The following is a 17,510-nucleotide window of genomic DNA, read 5'->3' as shown; positions in this document are numbered from 1 at the left end:
ACGCGTCGCGATGCGACGCGCTGTGAGCTTGTAGATCGGCTATTTTCAAACATTTTAGTACTTTTACTTTTGGTACTTTAAGTATATTTTGATGCCAATACTTTTGTACTTACTCAAGTAACAATTTGAACACAGGCCTTTTACTTGAAACCGAGTATTTTTGTATTGTGGTATTGGTACTTTTACTCAAGTAAAATATCTGAGTACTTCTTCCACCACTGGTTGTGACTGACTGACTTGTGTCCCTCCTCCCGGTCCAGCCTGGCTTCCTGAACGCCCAGATGATGGCCCAGCGCAGCAGAGAGATGGTCACGATGCAGATGAGGAGGCAGAGGATGATGATGCTCATGCAACAGCAGCAGCAGCAACAGCAGCAGCAGGCAGCGGCAGCCGCGGCCGCCGCGGCGGGAGGCTTCAGCCCGCCTCCGAACGTCACGGCCCCCGGCGGCATGGACAACCCCATGGGAGGGCCCAGCATGGGCCAACCTGGGCCCCAGCAGTTTGGCTATGGAGGAAGCTATGGTGAGGTTCTTTCTCTTTGGGGTTTATTTTTTTCTCCCCATTTTAGCTGACAATTCCCCCTTTTACTGCTTACCTCCACTGCAGTGGTTTTCAACCCTTTTCATATCAAGGTCCATTATTTATTGGGCATTTGTTGGATAAGATTGTCAAAATAACAATTATTCTAAATCCTCAAATTTTGTAGCCTTCTTGTAAATTAAGTAATGCAGATGTTTAACAATAATTTAACTCTTGAGGGCGTAAAATGAAACCAAATGGACCTGTAAGGGTCCATTTGATGACCAGTTCTCCATCATTTAGCTGGGGACCACCTGGAAACCCCTCAAGGACCACTGGTTGAGAACCACTGCTCTACCGGATGGTCTTGGGGAGGGGGTAGACCAGTAATTGTAAACTGTTATAATTTCAAGGCGGACCCACATTCAGCCCCAGCTTAATTCACAGGCTTTAGAGGCTGCAGCCCTGGGCACCAAGGTCTGGGAGGTACCAAACGCCTGTCCAAAAATGAAAAAAAGACTTTGCTATTGAAAGTAATGGTGCCGAAATATATTCCTAGGGCTGCTGAAGTAGGGCTAAAACGGTTCCGAAACGCGTTTGCAGCACCGGTCACCCCGCTGCTGAGGCGAAAATGTTCTGCAGCACACATGCTTATTTACGTGTTTTTGACAAATATTTGACCCCAGAATAGGGCCGCGAGGGTTCATGTGGTTAACTGTGTTGACCTTGGACGAGGCAGGAACAGTAGAATTGGGGAGGAAGCTTGTTTTAAGCAGTGCCACAGAACCTAATTTTGTATACGGTTTGATACCGACACCCAAAAGTGCTGCAGTCAGTTATGAGACAGGAGTCGATTTAATTAGATTGTGTTTAGTGTTTTTGTTCTGCCCCCGAGCCAAATGCTAAGCTACTGCACCTCACACCAGGTGGAGCAAATTGTGTTTTGTTCGCCAGCCGTCTGGGTCCCACAAGGACACGCAAATTAATTTCACATTCAGACAATTTCTGATGTTACTGGGACACAGAATGCTCGCTGCCACTGCTGCTCCCTTGTGGTGAGTTTGTGTATTTCGAAAAGTGTAGTTCAGAGCCCGCAAAGGTTAGACTTTGTATGTGTCCATCCTGATCAGATTATAGTGGCAGAATATGAAATGTAGTGCTATAGTATATAACATACTTGCATGGCTATTGGCTAAGACATGATTTAGTCATAGAGCTGAGTGTATCCAATCCTATTGTCTCCTGTCTGTCTCCTTGACTCTATATAATCTGTGATGTGTTCTGTCCCTTATGCCAGTACAGAGACATTTATTTGATTTATTCTGCACCTTTCGGCCTGGAAACCTGTCCAGGCCGATGCTGCAGAAGGACAACTTGACTAATTAATCTCCTTGAATGTTTTTAAATCCAAATCCAAAATGAAAGAATTGGAGGCCAGGTCATTAGGATCTCAGTGTTTCTAATTAGGGTTTTTAAATAAAATACTCCACATCCCTCCAAATGATTGCATTTCATGTGCATAAAGCGTTGCATGTAGATCTGCTATTTTTGAAAATATTGTTCACCTATAATGACATGGCCAAAATAGGGGCACCACCAGGGTGAAAGTGGTTAAAAGGTGAGCTTCCTCTCACTGAGTGTTGTGTGTTCTCAGGGATGGGCCAGCAAGGAGACCCGTCATTTGGCCCCTCAGGAGGAAGTCCTCCCAACGCCATGATGTCAGGCCGTCTGGGCCCTCAGAACCCCATGATGCAGCAGCACCCGCAGGGCGGTCCCATGTACCAGGGCGCCGACATGAAAGGCTGGTCACAGGGAGGCATGGCCCGCAGCAGGTTTGTGCCGAAGATTGCGGTGCATGTTTATGGTGCAAAATCAAACGCTATACATTCTATACATTATTTTATTTATGTGTTTAAATGTCTTTTTTAATCTATAAAAAAAATGTTTCATTATTACATTTTTTGAAAATCTTTTGAAATAAAAAAATGATATATTATAATTTGGTCCCGACCATAGAGTTAAAAATAATAGAGAGGACACCGGAAATCCCCGCCCATCCACTTACATTGAGTTGCTCACCCAGCGCATACTCCTAAATCACGGCTTCTGTGACAAATTTGCGTCACCTCCGTGGCGCGTTTTGCGTCGCGGAGGTGAGGTGACGCGTATTTAAAACAGCCAGTGGCCCCCAGCCGTTTTAAGCTGCAGTACCTATGAATGGCCAGCATGTCCAATGCGCTTCAATGCAACCTCTGGGTTCTAGGGGCTTGGTCCCGACCCACTGTTTGGGAAACAGTGCTAATAGTGTGTTGGGCCAAAAGCACCCATTGCAGCACCCGTCTGAAGGGATAGGATCCCCTGTCGTGTCGCTTTTCAACATGCATAAGTGCCGTTCTCACTACCAACTCATAATAGGCTCTATGCACAGCAGCCATATTATCACTTCCTTCCCAGGTGTTACCAATGATACTAATGAAGGCTCTGTTCCATTTAGTCTAGCACAGTGGTTTCCACGACCCCCATAACTCTGAGAGTGTACAAATGGAACCAAATGGACCCGTAAGGTCCATTTGGTTCCATTTGTACACTCTCAGAGTTACACACCTGTCCATTTGGAAGCCCATGAGGGTCCCTGGACCCCAACTGTAGACCCACTGGTGTAACAGAGTGTTTCCAGTAGGCCAACATGCACTGACACTGTTTGACCAGAATGGAACAGAGCCTTCATTAATATCATTGGTAACACCTGTGAATGTCTTCATAATATGGCTGCTGTGAATAGAGCCTTTAGGTTCACGCGTCAGGTAAAAACATTTAAAACAAGGCAGGCTCTTCAGAAGCAGACTTCATCCCCGTGAGGCACTCCCGAGCAAGGCGTTGGCCGAGCGAGTGCCTGTGTCAAGCGGCGTGGTGTCCGCTTCTGCCGACTCTGCAGCGGGTTGCACGCCGATAGGCTTGAATTGCAAATCAACCGATCCTCGTTGTCATGCGAAAGGACAGGAGAGCACTGTCAAATCAACATATTATGAAGGGGAGTCATGTCGCATCAAACTTGTGCCGGATTGACAGATTTGGCCTCATTGCCCGTTTGATGCAACGGGTATGAGAACCTGTCCATGCTGTGATCCACCTGTGGACATACCTAATATTTTGTGCACTAAAATAAGAAATTCATTCTCAATATACAATACGTATATAAATAATTCAAATTTCTACTGTATCTATAGTATATTGTTCATCAATAAGTCTTTAAACATACTAATGATGAAATGAAACAGACGAGGCATGTAAAAATCACACAAATCTTTTGTGAGATTTACATATGTACATAATATCTGTTTTCACAAATAGAGCATTGAATTGTATTTAAAAGAAACATAGCTTGCCATACAGTTGAGTTGGGTCAAGCATAAACAATATTATAAATAATGCTCCAAAGGGATTATTATTTGGCCATGCCATCATGATCCATCTGTCCCCCTGCTGTGGCCCACTTATGGGTCGTGTGTGAATAACCACTGTTCTAAACTCAGTATTATTTGTGAAAAATGTATCTTATGTAGGTCTCCAGGTCATATCTTTGACTTGACCCGTCATTTCTCTTGACATGTTCTCTTCCCCCGGCCAGCTCCTATGCCCAGCAGCAGTTTGGGCAGCAGGGCGCTCCGGGCCAGCAGCAGTTCGCCCAGCAGGGGAACCCAGGCCAGTACGGGGGCATGATGATGAATGGCGGCATGCCAGCCAATGGCGGAGCGTCCCACATGGGCCAGATGGGAGGGCAAATGGGCATGAACCCAATGGTGATGGGACGAATGCCTATGGGGCCTGACCAGGTACTGTACGCAGCTGGAAAGGAGTCCGTTTAGGGCCGGAACTATACATTGTCTTCGTAGTGATTATTATTATTGATTAATAGGATAAGCGAGAAGCCAGTGGTGGAAAGTAACTAAGTGCATTTCCCTAAGTACTGTACTTAAGTACAATTTTGAGGTATTTGCACTTTACTGGAGTATTTCCAATTTGCAGTACTTTTACTTCTACTCGACTACATATCAGAGGCAAATATTGTACTTTTACTCCACTACAATTATTTGAAAACTTTTAGTTACTAGTTACTTTTTTGTTTTTGATTATTATTACAAAACATACTTCAGCCATATATACATTTACATTTGAAAACTTGTGAAATGGGACATTCTGCATAATGAGTACCTTCTACTTTTGTACTTTAAATACATTTTTATACCAATGCTTTTGTACTTTTATTCAAGTAAATTGTTTATTCCAGGCTTTTACTTGTATCAGAGTATTTCTACATTGCAGTATTGATACTTTTACTTAAGTAAAAGATGTGACTACTTTTTCCACCACTGCGAGAAGCACATTTTTCTTATATACATCAACAAATCGATGCAAAAAAAAAATTTGAATATATTTTATAATCGACTAAACCCTATTTTATACTGTCGAACAGCATTGTTGCGCAAAAATAGCCAATCTATAAGCTCTCAACGGGTCACATTGCGACCCGTTGAGAGCTTTTAGAACATTTTTGAAAATAATAATTTTGAAAAAAATATAATTTTTATAAGCATAAAAATAAACCTCTAGAGTGCCTCACTCTGCCCTACATGTCACTAACTCGTAATTTCTCTCTCTCTCTCTCCCTCCCTGTGTTTTCTCTACATCTCTCACTCCCACCTACCAGAAATATTGCTGAATGACATAATGCAGACATCTGCCTCACATACTGTGATCCCCATTCAGAGACATGACATGATGCAGTGCTGCAGTGTGTGCAGGCCTGGACCTGTGTGTCTGTGTGTAGTGTTCTACTCCCTCCAGCAGGGGGGGGGGGACATGCTCTTCCTTTGGACCTGAGGCCAGTAACACGGCAAACCTTTTCCCAGCCTTTGAAAAAAAAACTGACTGAATGACACACACAATCATAAACCAACCATGAACATCCCATAATGTTCATGTATACAGAGACACTGTGACACACACACACACACACACACACACACACACACACACACACACACACACACACACACACACACACACACACACACACACACAAACACTTTAAAACAGTTAGAAATACGCCTGTACAATTCCTCTCTTAGAATGATGTAGTTCTATATTCCTCTCTTTACAAGTGGTTACGTGTGTTCCTAAACACGCGCCGCTTGCTGGACCAAACCGAAGGAAAGAAGTGGAAACGTGCTTGAGAACGATGTGGGATCACAGACTCTTTAAACATGGGCGACAAACACACAGACGGAGACATCGCCCTCTTTTGTCGATCGTACCATGAAGCTGTGGTCAGTTCCCTTCCTGTTTCAGAGCATCGTGGGATGTTTGTTTTTTTCGCCAGTATCTCAAGTGCTGGCGCTGGAGGACCACTCTGTACACCAGTGTTGTGGTGGACATGTACCAGGATTATAAACATGACTCAAAGTCAAGCTCCAATGCTCATAAGAATGTCATTAAAACAGTAGCACACACACGGTCCTCCGCCATGCTATGGCCCACGGTACGTCAGAGATACTTGTAGGCTGTGTTTGCACTTTAAAGGGTAATTCAGACCGCTGCGATTTTTCTCTACAACATTCGAACGCGTAAATTTATGCTCCGTCGTACAAACGGCGCCGAGTGCCGGAAATTGTAGACCTACAAGCTCACAACGAATCGCATTCCACGGCGCCTTGTGAGCTCATAGGTCGGCTATTTTCCGCGGGCGACACCGTTGTATGACGAAGTATAAATCAGGCTTAAAACGGTTTTGTCTTGTCGTGAATCTTTGGTCTGAACTATGCTTAAGGAAAGGCCCTCGTTTGAAAGGATTGTGGCAATATTTCGTGGTCATTAGAGGCCTTTTATCCAAGAACTAATGCATAACGTCAAATATTTACGGTTTTATTTTTGAGTTCCCTCTATCATGTTTTTTCTCCTCTGAGAATAATGGACTATTAATTGGAAAACGTGGTGATCTTTGTTCTAAATGAGTGACCAGTGGAAAGGCAGTAAGCACAGATTTTATCCAACACTCTCTTCTACAGTGTATTCCTTTATTATAGGTAAGTAGACACATTAACAGTATACTCATTTTTAAACCCTCTGAAAGTGGACGCTTGAAACAGACAGACCTCTCTCTTAAGGTACATAAGTACCTGTGCTATTTATACAATTTATAAAGTGACTGTTTTAGAATTGAGGTGTAATTTTTAAAAGCAAACTCATTCAAAGATATTTTGGCCGTTTTACAACCATGTTACCACTGCAAAATTTTAATTGGTTGCCAATTGTTAAACTGTCGCCTATAGTAATTTACACTGTAAAAGAAAGTGTCAGTCAGAATTTAATGTATGTATGCAGATTTCTAGCAATAACCCTTCCTCTCGACGTTCCTCCAAGGACAACATTTAAGCATCATTTACTCAAAGTGACGGTACTGCAGTATTAGTTACCAAGTCTTGTTTGGATTTTTTTTTCTCCTTTTGTCTGTGAATACGAATTGTAAATAAGCTTCAAAATGTACTATATATAAATATATATATGCTTTTGTAGGTCACATACTGTTTTTGCACAGATTGTAAGGCTTGATATTTAAAGTGTAATTTTCTTATTCTGTCATAGGTCAATACAGCTTTTATTTTCACTACTTCAACCGTTGGTGGAAAAAAGAGGGCCTCCTTTTATCAATACATGTTAGGTTGCTTTTAGAAAATTAATACTGCCACTTTCATTCTCCCAGAAAGCACTTTTCTTTAAAAAATAATTTGTGATTGTCAAATCATAAATGTCTTTCTTTTTATCCAAGGACCTTGGCTTAACTATATGGTATAGTTAGACAAACATGTTTTTTTATTTTTTTTATTTTACTAATCGATTCATGAGAGAAAAAAAAACGACACAAAAGATGCCTATATAAAAGAGTAGACACATGATTGTGTTAGGCTCCTATAGGGGGCAAGATATTTTACCTGTGTGCGTGTTTGTGTGTGTGTGTGTGTGAGTGCGTGCGTGCGTGCGTTTGTGTTGACATTTCTAGACTGAACTTCCTATGTACAACTTCAGTTTCACAATGCTTAATTTACACTTCATCACGCGACCTGTTGTCCGACAAAACTACGCAGTTTTGGTCAAAGAATAGGGTTCTATGAAGAAGTGTAAATGAGCTTGGAGACTTACTGTGCTTTTGTCTTTTGCTATACTCGATAGTGACTTGACAGAGCTGATAGATTCTACTGTTGATAATACTTCTCCTTCACCGTCAAAAGAACCGATTTTGATTTTCAATAAAATCGGTGTGGGATGGGTAGAGGCTGATTTAATAAGCAGTCACACCTGGCCTGAGTCAACAGAGCTAGGTGTGACTACACACCTGTTGTGCATCGATGTGTACCGAATAAATCAGTCACCCACATAAACGTTCAGTAGAGAGACAGTGCTCTGTCATGACAGGTCTGGTATCTGACTTGTGTATTATTTGTTTCCTCGTGGCTACCTACCTACTACCGCATAATTACACCAAGGCATGGCAAGCAGTTTTTGCTGCAGGGAGAATAAAAGAGTACTCTAGCCCCAAAACCTTGGCTGTGGTCTGCCCTAAAATTTAGCCTATTACGCTGAACAAATAAAATACAAGGCAGATACCAGACTTGCCATGACATACCTGAATGTTTGTGCTTCGATTAACTCCATGCACAACAAGTCCATTTAGTTGACTCTGGCCAGGTTTGAGTGCTTAAATCAGCCATCACCCATCCAACAATCAGTTCTTGATGGCGAGCAACACTGTTGTTGGCTTCATTCCAGCCTTATAGTGAGACTATGGAAATCAACCCCACTGCATAAACGTCCATGAGTGTCGAGAGCTTTTTTTTGGCTTGTTGACAGGTGGACATAATGACATTATTTTATCGTTTTTGTTGACATGTGAGTTTGCCTTTATTTTTGTTCAGTTGTCTGTTTTGTTTGAGAAATCTACCTTTTGAAGACATGCTCAATCCAAAGATTATTTTTTCTGCTTGTGTTTGTTTGTCATTATGTGCAACACATAGAAAAGGTTCCTGATGTAGATGGTGCAAGTATTCATGTGTGCATTTTTGCTGTTGCACATAATTTATAACTCTTATTATTCTATTCCCATCCATATGACATAGAATAGACACAAGTCTGGTTCTGCTGAGGTGCTTTGGTTTGTGATACTTTCTCTTCTCTTCTCTCATGTAGGGCTGGGCAACATATCGATATTAAATCTATATCATGATATGAGACTAAATATTGTCTGGGATTTTGAGATATTGTATTGTCGTGATATGGCATAAGTGTTGTCTTTTCCTGATTTTAATCACTTAGGCCCTATTTGATTGATTTGAAAAAAATCAATAATAGCAAAAATAGCTGATCGACAAGCTCACAATGCATTGTGATGTGACGCTTCTTGTTATTTAAAAAAAATGTACCCCCAAAAAATAAGAGATTGTCACAATATGATATTATTGTAACAATATTTGGTCGATAAATATTGTGATATTATATTGTATCTATATCGCCCAGTCCTACTCCTATGGCCAGTTGAGATATGATATGCTCATATGCTCCAAAATATGATTTCACAAGAAGAAATGATTTCTAAAGTTGTTATTTAATGGAAATGGGGGGGGGTTCTGCAGTTTCACGCTATGAAAAAGGTCTGGAGTGGTGTTTCTTATTTCTTTTTTAAGGTTTTCTTTTAGGTTCCATGAAGAAAAGGAAATGGAATCATCTACAAACATTGAAAAGAACCCTTGTCTGTTTTCCTTTTAAAGCCCCCCCCCCCCCCCCCCCCCCCCCCCCCCCCAAAAAAAAAAGAAAGAAAAGAAAAAGCATTATTGGATCTAATGGAGAAAAAAAAGCTGGAAAGAAACCCATGGGGTAAATATACAGTCATACAGTTATTACAGGATGTAAATTACTATGGCATTTTTTTCGTACCTTATTTCTTGATGTTAATATTGATGTAAATACAAATTTATATTTAAACATTACAATGTCTTTGTCTGTTTTTTTTTACATACAAGTATGTAACAGTGAGGTTATTGTAGCTACAAAGAAAGTACACTGAAAGTGAAGCTGGTGCACTCCATTTGTCTGTTCACATTGACGCGTCACCACTTTACAGTAGGCTAATTGTCTTTGAAATGTGTTGCTGAGCCTTTCAAGATGTGTGAGATTGACAGATTGAAGGTTCTTCTCATAAGGGTATTAATGATAATGAGAGGAGACTGAAGTCTGCGAGAACCAGGATCCCAGAGGTGAGAGGGGCTGCTGAGAGTGTGTGTGTGTGTGTGTGTGTGTGTGTGTAGTTAACCACTTAAGCCAGGGGTCTTTAACGTTTTCAGGCCAAGGACCCCCTAGCTGAGAGAGAGATGAAGCAGGGACCCCCTCTATATTGTATACAATTGTGTTTCAGATTTGTTTTAAAAATGGTTTACTTGGTCTGCTCTTTTTCCCCTCTACACCAAACACCTCTTTGCCAAAAAATAGCAGATCTACAAGCTCACAACGCCTCGCAGCTTGTAGATCTGCTATTTTTTCGCTAAAGTTCTCCTCAGAATAGGGATATAGGGTTCAAGTTGCTACGATTAAAAAAATATATATATATCACACAAAGATTTGGCGGACCTCCTGTATTAACTCTGAGGACCCCCTGTTGAAGACCCCTGACTTAAGCTGTATTTTCAAAACATTTCTCCAAAAAAAAATGTTTCAGAAGACCTTTGAAAACAGCTGATCGACAAGCTCACAATGGGTCTGACGTGCCTTTATTGGGACGGCAGGGTTATAAGTGGTCAGTGATACTGAATCCCAGTGATGGTCAGAGGATGGTGGTACATGATGTGTCATGCTTGCTTTTCCTCCAAGTGTCTGCAGATAGATAGATAGATGCTTTATTAATCCCCGAAGGAAATTTGTTCTGTTCAACAGCTCCAGTTGCCATACATTCATACATATTCATTCAGTAAAAAAGAGGAGCATGATGAATATATAAAATACATTACATCAACAGAAGTTATAAGAAGTTAAAGATCCTAAGGAGAAAAAAACAACAACACCGTTGAAAAAGCCCAACTATAATAATAAAAATGAAAAAAGGGGACTTGCATGGTGACATTCATTCACCTCCACGTCGCTGTCATTAGCCCATCTGTTCGCGACACCTTTCATCATTGTGTGTTTCCTGGCCTATTGTTTACTGCACCTGTGTGGCCTGTTGTCTTCTCTCATCCCAGTTTCCTCCCCTTCCTTTTGGTCACTCACACACACTCACACACACACACACACACACACACACACACACACACACACACACACACACACACACACACACACACACACACACACACACACACACACACACACACACACTCACCTGTAGATAAACAACACACAAGCTGCAAATTCTTAAATCTGGATCCTATCTATATATCTTCAAGGTGTTTATTGTCACACACACACATACAATACGGCACAATAAGCATTATAGGAAAACATTGCCTATAATGCTTATTCATTTAATGAGTGCATAATAAAATAAGGTACAAGAAAATGTGTTGTAATAAACAAAAACAAAAAAATTGACAATCATGTAGTAGGCTAATCATGTAATTATGATTATATAGGCTTATGCAGTGGGGGACAGAAGTATATTTGGCTTCCAGTACTTTAACTCAAGTACAAATTTGACTGAGCAACTTGCAGTTGAGTTATATTTGACCAGGAGTATCTATACTTTGACCCTCAAGTATAGGCTACTAGGGTTCAGTACTGTATCCACCACCACTGATGCTATACATAGACAGTATACAGTAAATAGCACAGAGTCACCTGAGAGCCTGCAATGCTGACAAGTGAACATATAGCCTAATGAAGTGTACATAGCCTCTATACTAGTGTATCTATCTATCTATCTATCTATCTATCTATCTATCTATCTATTTATCTTTTAGTCATTTTAGCAGACACTCTTAATCCAGAGCGATTTACAGTAGAGGAAAACACAAGATAGTAGGCTACATCAAATGCATAGAAATAGTAATCTAGGATCATGGTAGGCCTAAACCAAGAACCTATCCTGTTTAAACATTATAATATCATTATAATAAAAAACAATCACTAATCTGTACATTGAAGCGTATATCTATTTATCTACAATCTGTCATTTTAACATCCTTATCATATACCACATTGCCCAAATGATAGGCTACAATTGGCTACAGCTTTGTTCAATAATGCAAAGGTTTAGCTGTCTAGTGTATTTTCTTTTGTCTTGTAGTGTGTGTGTGTGTGTGTGTGTGTGTGTGTGTGTGTGTGTGTGTGTGTGTGTGTGTGTGTGTGTGTGTGTGTGTGTGTGTGTGTGTGTGTGTGTGTGTGTGTGTGTCCATGCGCGCGCGCTCGCTCACATGCGCTCGCGTGTGCGTGTGGAGGGTGAACACGAGGGTGAGCGCCAGCGTTGCCAGATTATGTGAGAGAAATAAGTAACCAGGTCTAGGAAAACAAGCCCAAAAGTAGCAGCTTAGGCCACATGAGCACTTAATGCATCGGCTATTTGAAAATAGCCAATCGGCTATTTTCAAAAACTTAAATGTGGAATATTGTTTTGAAACATTCTAACACCACAAATGCTCCCTGGGCACAAAACACTTATGAGAATACTTGAGAACCCCATGTTTAAAATAATACTTACAAAATTGGGAAGCAAGCGTAAAACAAGCAAGTACACTTTAGAAACCAGCCCAAAAAAAAAACGCGAAAACGAAAAATAAGCCCAAAATCGCTTATAATACGCCGACATGGCAACACCGACTGGAGGGGGAGCGCGGCGGGGCGGGGCGGATATCACGACGGCCGGTGGGAGCAGCTGAGTGGGCGGGTCCACAGGGTGAGTGGGCGGGGCCATAGGGTGGGACCGACGCACGGAAGAGAGAGAGACATAGAGTTAGAACACATCGGAGAAAGAGAGAGAGACGCTCCGCACGTTTATTGGACAAAAGGAGAGAGAGAGAGAGAGAGAGAGAGAGAGAGAGAGAGAGAGAGAGACAGACAGACAGAGGGGGCTTCAACACACCTGTCAGGGCAGGGGGGATAGCTTAACATAATATATACCTACCGTATGCTCAAATACTTTAAAGGTTGGTCCTAGTTTCCACTAGTTCGGTGACAACAAGCTACACATGGAACATGTTATTTAACCTCAACGGACGCTAACATTATTATATTGAGTGTTTCGCTCGGAGATAACCGACAAAAATAAGTTCTCGTTGTTGGGGAGACAACTTTCTGACCACCTGAAGACTGCTGGGACTCCCTGTCGTGTCTCTTTCTATTTATTTATTTTATTTTATTTTTTAATTTTGTTTTTGGACACCGTGTCGTGTCTTTTTGTATTTTTTTGTATTTATTTTTATTTTTTATTTATATATATTTTTTCTCTCAAACCGAATGAATTCCCCCAGCATGTTTTTAGGTGGTCAGCTGGTGGGGGGCTCATCGTTAGAGATGCTTCATCCCATAGAGAAGGAAGACACCACTTTCACTAAGGTCTTCGTGGGTGGTCTTCCATATCACACCAACAACCAGAGCCTGAGGAAGTACTTCCAGACGTTCGGGGAGATCGACGAGGCCGTGGTGATCACTGACAGACAGACCGGCAAATCCCGAGGATATGGCTTTGTGAGTATAGCTGCACTGTCACTCTTTCTTTCTTTCTGTATTTTATTTTATTTTATTTTATTTTATTTTATTTTATTTTATTTTATTTTATTTTATTTTATTTTATTTTATTTTATTTTATTTTATTTTATTTTATTTCTTTCTGTCTGTCTTTTAGTGGTGGAAAAAGTACTCAGATATTTTACTTAAGTAATTAAGTAGCAATACCACAGTATAAAAATACTCTGTGACAAGTAAAAGGCCTGTGTTCAAACTACAAAATTATTGGCATCAAAATATACTTAAAGTACCAAAAGTAAAAGTACTAATATGTTTGAAAATAGCAGATCCACAAGCTTGTAGATTGGCTATTTTCAAATAGCCTATGTATTAAATAGGTCTGAAGTGGTTAATGTAAATGTAGGCTATGGTAACTAAAGCTTTCAAATAATTGTACCTCTGAGATGTAGTGGAGTAGAAGTAAAAGTATTGAAAATTGGAAATACTCCAGTAAAGTAAAAAATACCTCAAAATTGTACTTAAGTACAGTACTTGAGTAAATGTACTTAGTTACTTTACACCACTGGTGAGTAGCCTGCTCTGTCTCTGCACTGTCACTCTTTCTTTCTTCCTTTCTTTCTTTTTTCCTTTTTTTCATTCTTTCTTTCTTTCTTTCTGTCTTTCTTTCTTTCAGTGATGGAAAAAGTACTAAAATGTCTTACTTAAGAAAAAGTATCAATACTGCAATGTAGAAATACTCTGTTACGAGTACAAGTCCGGAATTCTAAATTTACTTTAGTAAAAGTATTGGCATCAAAATGTACTTAAAGTACATAAAGTAAAAGTACTCATTTTGCAGAATGTCCCATTTCAAGTTTTCAAAAATCTTTGGAAAATAGCAGATCTTCAAGCTCACAATGTGAATTGTGAGCTTGTAGATCGGCTATTTTCAAATGGCCGAAATGTACATAGGGTTGAAGTGGTTAATGCATGTTTTGTAATAATAATCAAAATCTAAACTAAAGTTTTCTAATAATTGTAGTGGAGTACAATATTTGGATCCGAGATGTAGTTGAGCAGAAGTAAAAGTATTGGAAATTGGAAATACCCAAGTACAAATACCTCAAAATTGTACTTAAGTACAGTACTTAAGTAAATGTACTTAGTTACTCTCAACCACTGCTTGCTTTCTTTCTTTCTTTCTTTCTTGCAATAATGCTTCATTCATAACTACTGTAGCCTACTACTCGCTCGCCGAAAATAGTCAATCTACAAGCTCACAAAGCCTCACCATGCAGCACATTGTGAGCTTGTAGACCTACTGTATGATTCTCTCAGCGACACTGTCGTACAGCGACGTTTACAGTAAATGAAGCTGTGATGGTGGACACTGATTGCAATAGCCAACATTTTGCCAAATAAGCCTATATATATATATATATATATATATATATATATATATATATATATATATATATATATATATAATGCAAGGCCAAAACAAAGGTCCCAAATGTCAGATTTTTTTGTTATACCGTATATCACACTTAAACAAGTGTAGCCTATTAGCAGTCAATCTTAGAATATTGACTTGAAAATGTGAAAAAAAAGTGATTGACTGAATACTTTATTAACAGTACAGATATACAGTTATACAATATAATGCTAAAAGGATGACTCAAAAAGCCCTGAGGGCTTGTTTCCATTGTGGTCAGAATGTATTCTTATTCGATGAAATTATGTTTTTTTTTTTGGACACATAATATGCTTTTGCTGCCCTAATCCATGCCTCACAGACTGGAGGTGAAAGTTATCTCCAGACTGTGTCTGTCCAGAGCCGTGGAGGGTGTAGACACTGTGTAACTCTGTACACAGACAACAACCATATGCAGTGTGTCAGATAGCGCAACCACATTAGTAGGGGGGGGGGTATTTATTAATTATATCCTCTGGTCCACAAAAAGAACACACACACACACACACACACACACACACACACACACACACACACACACACACACACACACACACACACACACACACACACACACACACACCACACACTGTTTCTGTGTCAATAGCAAATGTTTTATTTTTATTTATTTACTTTCATTTTCACTAACCCCTCACCCTAACCCTAAACATAACATATCACCCATATAATGCCTAATCCTAGCCCCACCCTAAGATATTTTCCTAATTGTAACCGTAAATCCCTACAACGACAGTAAAACAAGACACACGCACGCACGCACGCACGCACGCACGCACGCACGCACGCACGCACGCACGCACGCACGCACGCACACACACACACACACACACACACACACACACACACACACACACACACTCCGTTGCTCTGTCCTTTGTCAACATACACATACACATAAGTGCATAATGAAAAGCCTGCTGCAGCTGTGAATAGATTGTCATGTCATTACTGTGTGTGTGTGTGTGTGTGTGTGTGTGTGTGTGTGTGTGTGTGTGTGTGTGTGTGTGTGTGTGTGTGTGTGTGTGTGTGTGTGTGTGTGTGTGTGTGTGTGTGTGTGTGTGTGTGTGTGTGTGTGTCTGTGTCAGCAGAAGGTAGTCTTTGCTCACAGAGGTGTGACATGCCAGTTGGGCCTGTGAGATAAGGCCTCAGTTACGTTGTTTCATTGGGACAGCAACCACCCCCCCAACCCTCCCCACCCCTGTGCCATAGTCTAGTGGAGTTGATCACAGCACAATTCACGGAGGGTCTAATTTTTTATCCTCAGGGTTAAATTAACACTCTGGATTTTACGCTCACACTCTGGAGACAAAGAAAAGAGATGGGAGTTTAGTTCATTTCAAAACTATGCATAATTCCCTCAGTGCTAACATGGAAACCACACTTCCTCAGTCCGTTCCAAGGCCATGTTGATCTTTGTAGCCAACATGATTCTCAAACATTTTCACACGGAAAAACCTCCAAATTGATGTGTATTATTAGGTCATGGACCACCATATGAAAGGATTTTGTGCCATTGACTCCTATAAGAGAAGATTTGTCTGGATTTGTCTAAATGTTAAAAAAAAGAATCAGATCTACAATGCAACACATTGAGAGCTTGTAGATTTGCTATTTTCAAGTAGCCAAAAAAGTTGGAGTGGTTAAACTGTTCCTCATTTGGCTGGGGATCCCCCACAAGGACCCCTGGGGGTCCCTAAACCCAATTTTTGAGAACCACTGCTTTAGGATATCAGTGCATGTTGAGGTCATGTCGAGGTTTGACGTGTTATGACCTTGCAGATCGGCTATTTTTGGTGACGAGATTTGGTGTAGAGGAAAACTAGACCCCTCAACTAATTATGAACGGTTTAGGTGGTTAAACCAATTAGGTTTAATAGGTATAACCAAATAGACTACATCTTGATCTACACATAATTATTACTGAGCAATAGCCCCCCTTTTGCGAAAGGACTTTTGGGTGGTTTAGGTTGACCACCCAACACATATGCTATGCGTTGTCAAGGTTAAAGGTTGACCATACAAGGATGGATAGGCATATTGTATTATAAATCTAGCACAGGCCTCTATCACCAAAACCACTTCTCTCGTGTCATGTGTATCATTGCGCCATCATGGCTGTAGGCCTGTCACAATTATTACATAATCGTCTAATCGCAATTATTTGAGATAATCAAGTTATTTTTACATAATCGGCATAATTGTCTACATGTTGAAACATTTTCACACATTTTCAGATATTTAAAAAAGCAGAAATAGCAGATCTACAAGCTTACAATGCGTCACGAAGTGACAAATAATATCTGCCCTGTGCAATTTTTTATTATGAAGCCTAAAAGGCAAACAGAAATTTTAAATTGTATTCATAATGTTCTAATGTTCAACAATGCCAAACACACAATTAGATAGTTAATCGCAATTAACGAGTGACATTTAATCTGCAACTTAAATTTGTAATCATGACAGCCCCACATGTGTATCATTGCACCATCGTGGCTGGTGTGATCCCAGCAGTGTGATGATCCCATCGCAAGATGGTCTCTAGTAGTATGGTTTTGTTTTCTCCACTCGGGCAGTTATAGCCCATTTCACCCCTGACTTCCCGCAGCAGCGGGCTAGAATTCACTCCCAGCACTGAGTGCCTCTCGAAACACAAGCGACCGAACCATCCGCAACCAGTGTTTGTTTGCACGAGACTCCAGAGTCTGATGCTGCGAAATGAAAGCGAGAGCAGCTCGAGGTGAACGGCCGTTTTTTTAAAAACCTGGTATTGTTCTGCTCTGTCTCGCCTCGTCTA

At 40.6% G+C, this 17,510-nt stretch overlaps 2 protein-coding genes across 5 annotated transcripts in view; both read left to right on the top strand.

Annotated features, from left to right (window-relative positions):
* Positions 1-9,547, top strand: part of LOC311053472 (nuclear receptor coactivator 3-like) — a 95,039-nt gene extending 85,492 nt beyond the window's left edge. For all 4 annotated transcript variants that reach the window (XM_084069015.1, XM_084069012.1, XM_084069013.1 and 1 more), the window contains exons 20-23: positions 261-522; positions 2,174-2,351; positions 4,148-4,352; positions 5,228-9,547. In XM_084069015.1, the coding sequence (XP_083925141.1) occupies positions 261-522; positions 2,174-2,351; positions 4,148-4,352; positions 5,228-5,239 (657 nt within the window). In that variant the 3' untranslated portion in view covers positions 5,240-9,547. The remainder of the gene's footprint in view (positions 1-260; positions 523-2,173; positions 2,352-4,147; positions 4,353-5,227) is intronic.
* Positions 9,548-12,589: 3,042 nt separating this feature from the next.
* Positions 12,590-17,510, top strand: part of rbm38 (RNA binding motif protein 38) — a 23,334-nt gene continuing 18,413 nt past the window's right edge. The window contains exon 1 of the mRNA XM_084068429.1: positions 12,590-13,242. Within this exon, the coding sequence (XP_083924555.1) occupies positions 13,012-13,242 (231 nt within the window). The 5' untranslated portion in view covers positions 12,590-13,011. The remainder of the gene's footprint in view (positions 13,243-17,510) is intronic.

Source organism: Gymnoscopelus microlampas (genome assembly GCF_963454915.1).
Source record: "Gymnoscopelus microlampas genome assembly, chromosome: 10".
Taxonomy (NCBI): Eukaryota; Metazoa; Chordata; class Actinopteri; order Myctophiformes; family Myctophidae; genus Gymnoscopelus; species Gymnoscopelus microlampas.
The sequence above is the reverse complement of the archived record's forward strand: the minus strand, read 5'-3'. Positions and strand labels throughout refer to the sequence as shown.